The sequence below is a fragment of the Dendrobates tinctorius genome, unplaced genomic scaffold (assembly GCF_039654945.1).
Source record: "Dendrobates tinctorius isolate UK_male_01 unplaced genomic scaffold, ASM3965494v1 ptg000075l, whole genome shotgun sequence".
Classification (NCBI taxonomy): Eukaryota; Metazoa; Chordata; class Amphibia; order Anura; family Dendrobatidae; genus Dendrobates; species Dendrobates tinctorius.
In genome coordinates, this window is record NW_027361743.1 from 29907096 (window position 1) to 29919826 (window position 12731).

At 43.7% G+C, this 12731-nt stretch overlaps 1 protein-coding gene across 6 annotated transcripts in view; it reads right to left on the bottom strand.

Moving 5' to 3' along the window:
* The window catches only part of LNX2 (ligand of numb-protein X 2), a 262034-nt gene that overhangs the window by 87187 nt on the left and 162116 nt on the right, over positions 1 to 12731 (bottom strand). For all 6 annotated transcript variants that reach the window (XM_073583140.1, XM_073583135.1, XM_073583139.1 and 3 more), the window contains one exon: positions 5347 to 5834. In XM_073583140.1, coding sequence (XP_073439241.1) covers positions 5347 to 5747 — 401 coding nt within the window. In that variant the 5' untranslated portion in view covers positions 5748 to 5834. The remainder of the gene's footprint in view (positions 1 to 5346; positions 5835 to 12731) is intronic.

The following is a 12731-nucleotide window of genomic DNA, read 5'->3' on the forward strand; positions in this document are numbered from 1 at the left end:
GTAACACTGCGCTGCTCATAACAGGAGCATAATAATGGCTGGCTGGGGAATTCTGTCAATTTGTGTCTACAGCGGAGATCTGTGAGCGGAACAGAGAAGCATAGAAGGTCGTGAGCAGTCAATGACCCTACGAGCTATATCACAATGACCTCTAAAGTCCGCCCTTAATCAATTTCTGCACCGGTGCACAGATTGTGTTATTACGTCAGTTCTGTTACAAAGCTATGCTCTAAATATATAGATGCAACGTGTTTAGGAAGCGCGGTCTCCGGGCTCAGCGCTAGCGGCTGTCTGCCTTCTCTCAGTATTAATGGTATCCTCACACAGAACACTGCAAGCGCTGCTACCGAGAACTGCTGACGGTACAGAAAACTGCGCGGATACATACGTTATGTGCTGCTGCGTTAGGTACACAAATAGAAGCTCTTACACAAATAGACTCTTCGGGATAGAAGTGTACGGAATCAGATGTGTTCCAGGGTGATCTACTCTCCAAAGGCTCCGATGGGAATAAGAAATTAACCATAGATCAACTGTTTATCAAAGTCAGATCTATGCTGTTATCGTACTCGTGATCATAAAGTCACTATTAAAAAAAAATTTGGCTTGATGTTGGATCTCAAGCCTCCTTCTGTGAAACACTTTTGTAATTTGCTATTTATTTATTAAAATATTTTTTATTGCTTTTGGCTCCTTGCCAAGGGGACTAACCATTCTTGCTGGCTATAAGCTGAGGCAGAACATGCTCAGTGCTTACAAGCTCGTTCCTACTGAGCTTGTAAGCACAGCACTGAATCTACCTGCGATTGCTGTAGGCTTCAATCCACTCCGTTTCCAATGCTGCAGAAGCAAAGCGCCCTCATTGGTAGAGCACAGTTTTGGGCCACTGACCTGAACTGTCAGTGAATCAAGAAATCTAGAGGATAGGAAATGGAGCGCTCCCGAACTGAGAAAATGGCACAAACCATTTAGGATGCCCACACACCTTCACTAACTGTCAGCAGAACCCACATTTGGCTGCCCATTTTTAAGAGCGCCCACTCCCAATCATTCTGCAGGTGTAAACAAAAGCACTCAATCGATGAATAAGCTTATTCGCTAGCGGATTGGATAATTTATGTGGGCCCTATAATAACCATTAACGGCAGCAAAACAAGCAGACAATGAGCTGCCAATAATTTGAAAACTATTTGGGGACCATATGATTGTATTATTGATCGATTTGTCTCCATACAATTCTAGTAAAATGACCTTAAAGTGTAACCGTTGTCTTTTTTTATAAATATATAAATCAATAGTACACGTCAAAATAAGAAACTTTGCAATATATTTTATCAGAGAAATATGAATCCTTCTTCTCTGGGACTGACCTTTTATTTTCAAAATTCAAAAATCTAGTGTAAAATTGTTCTTCAGTGAATACAGATTTACCCATTACAGAGATAGGGGATGACAGTTGGTGCTCATAAAGTTCTATGGAGAACTGTAACTGTTGTTTCAGGAGATCTTGCAGCAGACTGTCTGTCCGCCTCCAGCTCCTCCCTCCTCTCTATAGAATTTTAAAACTACAACTGTCATCTCCTATCTCAGTAATCTGTACTTCGCGCTATCAGGATCCATGGTGCCGGGAGCAGATGCGGTCATATGACAGCAAGTATGAGATTTGCATACTATCCAACTAGACGTTTTTGGCGTCAGTGAGGCTGCCCACAACTAGTTGGCATGTGACCACATGCATGCAGATTGCATACTAGCAATCACGCACCCGCACCAGAGAATCCTAACAGCCCTAAGCGTGTGTACTGTGGGGATTCACAAGTCTGCAGTCACTGTATATGACCCAAGCCTGGACAACCCCTTTAAGTCACTGCCCAACACCTCTAAAAATGATTTATCTCGCAAGAGAACAAAAGCTTTGGACAACTAAACTGAACATGCCTCATCCTTCTTTCCCCTGACAGATTGATGATGGCAGGTTCCCATACACTTTAGATGGTCAGCCAGTCCTGCCACTTTAGAGAATAGGGCATGGACATATCTACCTTTGACCTCCGTTATTGCTCTACCGCTTGATTCTTAACCAAATTTTTTTTTTGTATACAGGATCCAGGGTTTCAGCTATACTTATTAAAACATGGAGACGACGCCACGCAGAAATGGGGGATGCAGGAAGGTTGAGTAGACACAAGGCGCTCTGCGACTCCCGAGAACTAGCACTGTGCGCCATATCTTTGGGCATCATGCCTTTAATAACTTTCTTGGGAATTTGTAGTCATTAGAAGACAATTTAAGCAACCTGTAATATCGCTCTGATCATAATAGCAATATAATAATAGGTGGCTGGGGAATTCTTTCATTTTGCGTCTACACTAGAGATCAAAATCTGCAAGCTGGAAGCTGAAGAGAGAAGCAAAGAAAATAGCGAGCAGTGTATGACCTTATGTGCTATGTAACAATGACCTCTACTGCCTGCCCTCGCTCATTTTTTTTCATCAATATAGAGATTGTGTCATTACGTCAGTTCTATAACATAGCTACGCTCGAAATAACTGTTAATACATCTGTATTGAAAAACTATTTACAGAATTAAGTGAAAATTAAAAAAAATGATATATTTTTGCTGATTTATAATTTAAAGACAGAAAAGATAAAAATTGAAAACTATTTTGCAAATTAAAAATAATGCAACAACACTTTGAGAATGCAGTGAATAAAAATAAAGCCTACACTGTACATTACTGAATCCAAAAATGATCTAATTGATTTCATGTTTTTCAAAAGTTCTCTGAAAGTATCCAGAAGATAAATCCTGTTACAGAAATTATTTAATGATTTAACTCCTTTAAATGGTTATACAAATATATTAATATATTTAAAAATCCAAATAATATCTCATTGTTTTCAATATTTACACATTGCAAATAATACCCAAATGTTTAAATACGGTACTTTGGATACAAAATGAGCTTTAAGTTTGTCTTGAACATGCGTGTAATGTGGGGTCATTTTCCACCCCATCGCTGTTCCCATTTTTTTATGGAATTATGTTATAGGAAAATAAGAAAATGATTAGTGATGGAATTGGCAGGTTGTAGCACAATGTCTTAAGACTTGTATTAACTTCCAAAAATAACTGTGAAGCTGGTCGTCTGGAAGGAAAAATCATAAGCTGCAAGAGGAAAAAATAGGAGTGAGGAAAGGTAAGGAGAATGAGGAAAGAACGTAGAAAATGTGTGACTTGTGGCCTGCAGAAACCACATAATGAGAACTTGGCAAAAATAAATCTTTTCTGCAATTCCGTGTGAGTTTTCCAAACCTAATACTCAAAATTATTTTGAGGAGAGGAAAAATGAGAAAATGAGTTTTGAAGCGAATATGTTATCTGATTATGAGACCATTCATAAAACGATAGTTTCTAGCCATATTAATCAAAACAGCATAACAATCTTGTCCTGTCTTTTTTATAAGTGTGATCAAATAACACAGCATAGTCGTAGTTATAGCCACTGTATTCATGATCATTTTGCTTTCATAAATCAGTTTTGTGCTTTATCGCAGTTGCAGCATCTGTGTACTTATAAAAAGGAGCAAAAAAGGGAATAAAAAGATTACAAAATATTTCCATATTGAAAAATATAACTTTTAATGACACTAATTTCCTTAATTTCACATTTTCCTATGTACAGGGTCGGCCGTTTATATGGATACACGTGGTTGGGCCATTTATATGGGTACACCTGGGTGGACCGACTTCAAAATTTCCGCCATGGGCTCCACCCATCTTGAAAAGTTTCCCTCCTCCCTATTACTAATGTGCCACAAACAGGAAGTTGATATCATCAACCATTCCTATTTTATTTAGGTGTATCCATATAAAATGGCACACCCAGGTCTAACCTTACAAATGGCCCACCCTGTATTGACATTCTGAAAGGCATCGATGTAATTACCACCAGTCCAACAATGTCCAAAAATCAACATACCGCACATTGTTATAGATCACACTTACATTGATTTCATGTTGGAGCAGGCTGTGTAGAAAAGACAAACCAAAATGGTGTGATTGGTGATTAATGGTGCAAATATTATCCCCTGATAATCTATACCCATACCCCTGATGAAGCACGCCGTGGGAAACACACATCAGATGAGGTAGTTCTTCTGGTTATCTGCTGCTGGCTTGTTTTACACATTTTATTCTTTTCTTTCCGGCTGCTGCATAACCTACATATGTAAAGCATTCCTCTTTTGATGCTGTTTTCACTATTTGGTTGCAAGCCTCTTTAAAAGAAATGTGTGTTTTTACAGTACTGAGACACTCTTGTTGATTTATGGTGTTTTACTCATAGCCAGCTATATGCAAACAGGGCATTTTTGCTGTCCCACCTCTTTTTTTCTATGTTGATTAATTTGATAAATATACTTTTATGTATATTTTTTAGTCCCATGAATTTTTTTAATGATTGTATCTTTTTTATACTGTATCCTTTCTATCTGACCCTGTCGATGCTTCTGTCTAGGTTGTCAGGTATTTACGTAATTAGCAGATAATATGTTCAGAATTGGCAGATTAATTGCACATTTATAACATCATTTACTGTACATGCAGAGGAGAAAAAAAGAAGAAAATCACATTTTAGAGAATACTTCCATGAACCTTACAGATTTTATCCAAATCTTGTTTTGCAATAATGACATTATTGGCGAGATTTTAATGTAACACTTGAATTTTGTTTCATATACCCTTAAGTGTTAGATATTGATTTTACCTTCTATTTTACTGCAAATAAGCCATGCCAAAAATCACGTAAAATATAAAGAGCATACTAACATGCTTTAAAAGTCATACAGATTTTTTTTTCAGCCTTGGGATAGATATTTTACTTCAAATAATCTGTAAAAAGGGGAGTTAATCTGTAACTAGATTTTTGCCAACTAATCAGAGAGCAGTGTAATATACAGACAGAGACCCTGATTCCAGCGATGTGTCACTTACTGGGCTGCTTGCTGTAGTTTTGATAAAATCACAGCATTATGATCAGGAGATGGTAAACCTGCTGCCATGTAGTCATCCATATTCATGAGCGCTGTAATACATCAACACCGCCACTGATTGGCAGCTTTCTGCCTATGCACAGTGTACACGTAAAGTTGTCAATCAATGGTGTGGGCAGAATTATACAGAGCTCAGCATTCAGAAAACTGCTAGATCTGCAGCAGATAATACAAGGATTTTTTTTCAAAACTACAGCAGCCCACTGACACATCGCTGGAATCAGGGTCTCTGCCCCTACATCATACTGCTCTTAGATGGGGGCAGCAAAAGAAGAATAGTGGCAACCTCACCTGTTTTTGAGATGAGCTTCCACGTCGCAGCGCTGCATTGTGTCCTTGCAAGCATTGGAAAACGGACAAGACACGACAAGCTTGTCCAGAAGTTTGTGCACCAGGATACTGGATTTCTTGCACAGTTTAAAGTGCAGCCGCTTTCGGTCCAATGGACAAAAGTCTTTCTCCTGTAGGAAGTTTCTGAGGCACTTGTAGCAGAAAGTGTGGCCACATGGGGTATCCAGCGGCTGTAGCAATGGTTGAAGGCAAATGTGGCATACCAGGTCATCGTCCACTTCGTTCAGGTAATTGTACAGGTGGTTCTCTCTGGTCCAGTGCTGCTGACCACACTCGAAGCACAAAGGATTCAACGAGGCATCATCCTCTACCACCACCAGTTCTTCCGTTGCCGTTCCCATAGTGAAAAGTCCAGTGCACCTCAACAACTAGGCTTCCTTCCCGTCCTCAGCAATCCACATAGCGAACCAACAGTGCCATCTGTATTCCTAAAAAATTAAATTAAAAAGGTGAATTTGACGCAGGTGAACGTATTACAAATGTAAAAAAAAGCAAAAAAACAGGAAAAGACTGTCTCAACCCTCGTGCTCTCGACACAAATCAGGTACCATTGGGCTTGTACAGTCGATGTCTGGGTGTGGAGTATTACAACTGAACAGCGCTTTTACTTGAAACATCAGCTTGTATCTGCACATGGCAAAAGCAGATGTTTGTAAGTCTCTTAAGTCATAGTACGGCAGGGGCGATCGAGAAGTGGCTTAGTGAAGTCAAAGATTCACATGGCAATCTGTTAGCAAGACATCTGCCTGTCCTCGGATCCCCTGAGCCGACGTCGCTTTTCTTTCTTTGTATATTAGGAAAAGGAAGGATCAAGAGGATTTCAATTTTTCAGAAAGTGTTAGCATTCATATGTGTACATACCATAAATATTCTGCGTATATTCAGCTGCTCCTATTGGGCTAGGGAAGAGGGAACCTCATCATACTTGTCCTAGGGGGAGGTAAAGCTACATGGATGCCCCTGTCTCTAGTGCCAGTGTAAGGGAGTGAGATATGATGTCTTTCTTGCTTCCCTTCTTTGCATTGCCAATTTGAATGTTAATATGTACATATTGCTAATTGATAATGTTTATGACAAATGCCTGCGGTACTGCTACATAGAAATATGTAATATCGCTCGTCGCTTATAGTATTGCCACAAGTGTATTTGTGTTACCATTCTGTAGAGAACTGTTTTATATTGCCTTATGTTCCTTTGGTATAATATGTGTGATTAATGTTTATGTACAGTTAGGGTAAGTCAGTGCATCCTTTTGGGGGGACATTAGAGGAGGGCATTTTAGTACATAGTTTACATAGGTATGGGTAAGTGTAGTTCTGTTGCGGGCCACTAGATGGGGGCATACTAGTGGGCCTTATAGCTGATAGGATGTTTATAGAGGGTTAATTGTAGGAGGGGCTGCCTGGTAGTAAAAGGGGATCTTATAGGAAGTTAGGTCAGACAGGGCCAGGGTGCCCTAGTGTCCACATGGGCTATAGGCCCAGAGAGCTTGGCAGCCATGCAATGTTCAAACGCAATAGCCCACATTACCCATGGCCACTGTGTGTCATAGCAGTGGGCCAGTGCAGGAAAGGAAGGATGTGGCGACTTATCACCAGGGCTGATGCTTTTAGGGCAGGATTTGGTTGGACTGAGGAGATGAAGGAAGTTGGAGCTTCGACGAGTTTGGTACAGATGGGCCAGATGCTTTACCAGAGGCAACCAAACCTTGTGACTGATGATTTCGAGTCTGGGGCGAAGCAGTGTACTGCACAGAAGTGACAGCCATAAAGGATAGATGAGGAAACAAGTAAATGTCACAATGTACCAACTGTGGATGTAACGTGTGAAGTACTCAGTAAAGAAAGTGTTAAAGTCAACTTTGACTGTGTCTCCATTGCTGGGGGTCGCCTGAAAGAGGGACCGTTGTTGCCTGGGAAGTGCCCAGAGGAAGCTGAATCTGGAGATGCAGGTATGTCAGAAAGAAGAGTACAGTTTCCTGTAGGGGAAGAACTGGACCTAGATATTGCAGTTATTCAGGTCACGACTACAGTCCTGTCCCTTCCTTACATTTGGTGTAGCCGGCAGGATGTGACTACCTTGTAATGTGGGGAACCCGCAGAAAGAAACGATGATGAAGATGTGTGCGAATGCTGTGCCCCTGGAAGATGACCAGCTGAAAAAGCAGGCAGCTGTTACTACTGAAGAAGAAATTGTGCAAGAAACACTGGATTTGCCTAACACCAACTTTGTGACAACACCGGACTTGACTACTAAATTGAACTTGACAGACTGGAAAAGAAAAACTAACACCTTTACTGTGACTAAGATGGCGGCAGTAAAAATGGAGGGAGATGGTGAAGTAAACAACAACATAAACCACGTCTTTTGTGGTCGTTGCCGTCACCTCTTGGCACCAAGACCGGCCTGTCAGTATGCCCTGGTCCGCCCCCCGATGGGGGCGAATGAAGAGGAGAAGGCCTCGCCCCCTGCTATGACCTGCAATGGAGGGGAGGAGCAATTGGAGGCAGTTCCACTTGGTGATGGGCGGGACTCAGAAGAAAACCCCGGAAGGAGCTGTGCAGCGCCATATTGTACCCTTGAACCAGCCACGATGCAGCACTCATGCACCCGTAGCTGCCAAGGCATGGGCCAAATCGAGAGGAGGCGGTGGCAAGAAAGAGCGAAAGCCCAGCCTCCTGCAGTTAGTGAGGAGCCAGCGGAGAACCCTAGCTGTCCATATGTAGAGCTGCCTCAACCCTGGAGTGTCCAGCTGACAGAGTTACCATCTGTCCGGTGGTGGTATACTGGATGTGCGGAACCAGCGGTGCAGTGTCGGGCCCGAGGATTGGGTGAACTGGAGTCCCCCCTGTTAGCTCAGCGAGGACAACAACTGACAGCTGCCCAGGAGGAACCGTGGCCGGGAGTTGTGTGCGAACCAGCACGCAAGTCAACCGTCAGACGTGCGGGCGTTCTCGTGGAAGGAACCAGCGCTATGGGAGCCATGTCCACCTCAGCCCCATCGGAACGGGTGAGTGCGCCCTTGTCTCCGATTCCGTTAGGGAGGCCCTCCCCGCAAAGTTCTGTCCTGGAGGCCGTCGTTCGCCCTTGCATACCCATGGGGGAGCCAGTCCCTTCGCCCCAGCCGTTGAAGGTCCAGCCGGTCTCCCACTCTGCCGCAGCTCTGGGGGCCACACATTCCCTCCCGGCCACAGAGGGTCCCTTTCCTACACCCAGGCAGCGGTAGCGGGAGGTTTAGAAAGAACTACGGCGGCCTGGCAGGGGCGCTCTTGCGGGATGATGCACCAGCGGCTGGTTGGTGTACACAGACGCCGACCGGGGCTATGGCTTCATTCGAGAGGAAGGAACGGATGCCAAGGTGTATGTCAACGTGGCATCTGTCAAATTGGGGCAGTTGCTAAACAAGGGAGACCGGGTCTCCTTCTTTAAGGAAGATTGTCCTCGCGGGTATTACGCGGTAGTGGTTACCCACTATGATGAGGACGACATGGCCCTCTTCCCAGAGTCCAACCATCAGCAGGCACCCGGGAACCTGATGGCGCTACGATGGCACCATCCATATCTTCTGCGGCTGCAGAGATGGCACTTGAGAGAGCGACACACGGTGCTTGCCATTGAAGTTTGCAAATCATCATGTTTTATGCCTGTTGCATCTTGTTTGGAACACTGGGACTGTTTCGCGTCCCTGTGGGCACTGTAGCCCCTAGAAGAAGTTTTTACCCTGCTCACGGTAAGCGTAAGTGGTTCGACCTTTGGTGACGCTGAAGATAAAGCGTTGTCCACGGCATGTGATTACGGCCTAGAGGACTGCTAGCTAGACAGAATATATGGAGTCTATGGACTCTTTTGGGTTTTTTTTGTTGCGCTTGTTGAGCCCATTCTGCTGGAAACAGGAGAGACTGTCTTCTTAACCGGAAACCTCTGGAAAGACTCTCCTCAAGAGAAGGGGGAGCATCTCTCCTAGGACTGCTTCCTCACTTGTGGAAGGTGTACATAAGAGCGCTAAATCCTGGAGGACTGGGAACCAGGACTGTTGCCTGTACGTCATGAACTGCAGTGCGTATCGGCTGCAGCTTACATTAAACCAGATGACTTGCGGTTTTTAAGGTTAAAGAAAATTTTTTTTCATTATTATTGGTTTTTGTATCAAGTAAAGTTCAAAGAAAGGGAGAGTGTAAGGGAGTGAGATATGATGCCTTTCTTGCTTCCCTTCCTTGGATTGCCCCTTTGAATGTTAATATGTACATATTGCTAATTGATAATGTTTATGACAAATGCCTGCGGTACTGCTACATAGAAATATGTATTATCGCTCGTCGTTTATGGTATTGCCACAAGTGTATTTGTGTTACCATTCTGTAGAGAACTGTTTTATATTGCCTTATGTTCCTTTGGTATAATATGTGTGATTAATGTTTATGTACAGTTAGGGTAAGTCAGTGCATCCTTTTGGGGGGACATTAGAGGAGGGCACTTTAGCACATAGTTTACATTGGTATGGGTAAGTGTAGTTCTGTTGCGGGCCACTACATGGGGGGCATACTAGTGGGCTTTATAAAGTAGGTATTGCCGATAGGATATTTATAGAGGCTTAATTGTAGGAGGGGCTGCAGGGTAGTAAGAGAGGAGCTTGCAGGAAGTTAGGTCAGATGGAGCCAGGGTGCCCTAGTGTCTCACATGAGCTATAGGCCCGGACAGCTTGGCAGCCACGCAACGTTAAAACACTATAGCCCACGTTACCCACGGTCACTGTGTATCATAGCAGTGAGTCAGTGCAGGAAAGGAAAGATGTGGCGACTTATCTCCTATGCCAACGCTTTTAGGGCAGGAGTTGGCTGGACTAAGGAGATGAAGGAAGTTGGAGCTTTGACGAGTTCGGTGCAGTCAGTTCAATTCCAGACCCAGGATTTCCATGTGGCTGAAAGCCACAGGTTTCTGTGATAAAAGCCCTGCAGGAAAGGGTTAGAGAGATCTGAGTGAGGGCTTAGTGAGTCTCAGGTGTGCCAGGGCCAGAGTGAGGCCTGCAACCCGCGTGAACACAGGGATGCAAGTCGTCCACGGTGACTTGTCTCGGATGTGGACAGTCCTGTGCCCAGAGGTGAACCGGAGGTGGATGTCCTGTGCCCGAAAGAAGCCTGGCGTGTGTAACGATTGCAAAACAGGTGGATATGGTGCCCGGCTGCGATCCAGAGGATATCCTGGACTGTGTACGGCTGTGTGAGTAAAGAGACTGTGATACAGTAGTGCAAGACACACACGGGAACTAGTGAGAGGAGTACTAGCGTGTGTAGTGTCTGCAACATGTAATGCTGTGTGAATAGTCTTGGATACGGCCCATAGACACCCACGGGAACTAGTCAGAGGAATACTGGCGTGTTTAGTGTCTGTAAAATCTAAAGGATGCTATGACGTGCTATGAACTGGTGTGAATTGAACACTGATAATATGCACTGAACTTATATGCACTGAATTTATATGCATTTGTGTGGATTGGAACCTTCTCTATGTGAAGATAATGCATTAAAGAGGCTACCACTGCCTTACAAAGCCTACATATTTTATGATGTTCCGGAAGCCGAGGTTTTGGCTAGATGTGAATATGTCCTTAACAATTTTAGAAACAGGGTAGCTATATTCTTGGACACAACATACAGTTGGCCACCATCCATGAAAGCTGCCAATACAGAAACCTAGAATGGCTGTGGATATTTCAGCAGATAATTCAGTAAGCACAGTTCCAACAATGGTGCTATAATTATACTAGAGCATTGTTATACAGAATTACATTCCAACTCCCTCTCCGACTGTCCTGGCTCCCGCTCTGCTACTGTGGCTTCTAGAAATGCTGAGACACTCACAGAGAGGCGGAGAGGGGGCCGAGATGGTCAGAGAAGGAGGTGGAATGTCATTCCGCATAGTGGTGTGCCTTCTCTGGCCTGGGTGAGAACAATAATCAAACACATTAATTAAAGGCTCCCATTCATTTAAGATAGTGGACATCTACCTGTCCTGACTCCTCAGTACACACAGGCTTGGTTAGGGCTAAGACGTTAAGTGTTTCCAATGGGTAGAGAGGAGTAACACATCTCAGGCAAAGGCTTATTGCTCCTGATACAAAAGGATAGGGGGGTGTAGTTCAACATGCCCGATCCTTCTCTTCCTCGACAGGAGAGAAAGAGACACCATACAGTTGTCGCCAAAAGTATTGACACCCCTGCAATTCTGTCAGATAATACTCAGTTTCTTCCTGAAAATGATTGCAATCACAAATTCTTTGGTATTATTATCTTCATTTAATTTGTCTTAAATGAAAAAACACAAAAGAGAATGAAGCAAAAAGCAAAACATTGATCATTTCACACAAAACTCCAAAAATGGGCCAGACAAAAGTATTCGCACCCTCAGCCTAATACTTGGTTGAACAACCTTTAGCTAAAATAACTGCGACCAACCGCTCCCGGTAACCATCAATGAGTTTCTTACAATGCTCTGCTGGAATTTTAGACCATTCTTCTTTGGCAAACTGCTCCAGGTCCCTGATATTAGAAGGGTGCCTTCTCCAAACTGCCATTTTTAGATCTCTCCACAGGTGTTCTATGGGATTCAGGTCTGGACTCATTGCTGGCCACCTTAGAAGTCTCCAGTGCTTTCTCTCAAACCATTTTCTAATGCTTTTTGAAGTGTGTTTTGGGTCACTGTCCTGCTGGAAGACCCATGACCTCTGAGGGAGACCCAGCTTTCTCACACTGGGCCCTACATTATGCTGCAAAATTTGTTGGTAGTCTTCAGACTTCATAATGCCATGCACACAGTCAAGCAGTCCAGTGCCAGAGGCAGCAAAGCAACCCCAAAACATCAAGGAACCTCCGCCATGTTTGACTGTAGGGACCGTGTTTTTTTCTTTGAATGTCTCTTTTTTCTCCTGTAAACTCTATGTTGATGCCTTTGCCCAAAAAGCTCTACTTTTGTCTCATCTGACCAGAGAACATTCTTCCAAAACGTTTTAGGCTTTTTCAGGTAAGTTTTGGCAAACTCCAGCCTGGCTTTTTTATGTCTCGGGGTAAGAAGTGGGGTCTTCCTGGGTCTCCTACTATACAGACCCTTTTCATTCAGACGCCGACGGATAGTATGGGTTGACACTCTTGTACCCTCGGACTGCAGGGCAGCTTGAACTTGCTTGGATGTTAGTCGAGGTTCTTTATCCAACATCCGCACAATCTTGCATTTAAATCTCTTGTCAATTTTTCTTTTCCGTCCACATCTAGGGAGGTTAGCCACAGTGCCATGGGCTTTAAACTTCTTGATGACACTGCGCACGGTAGACA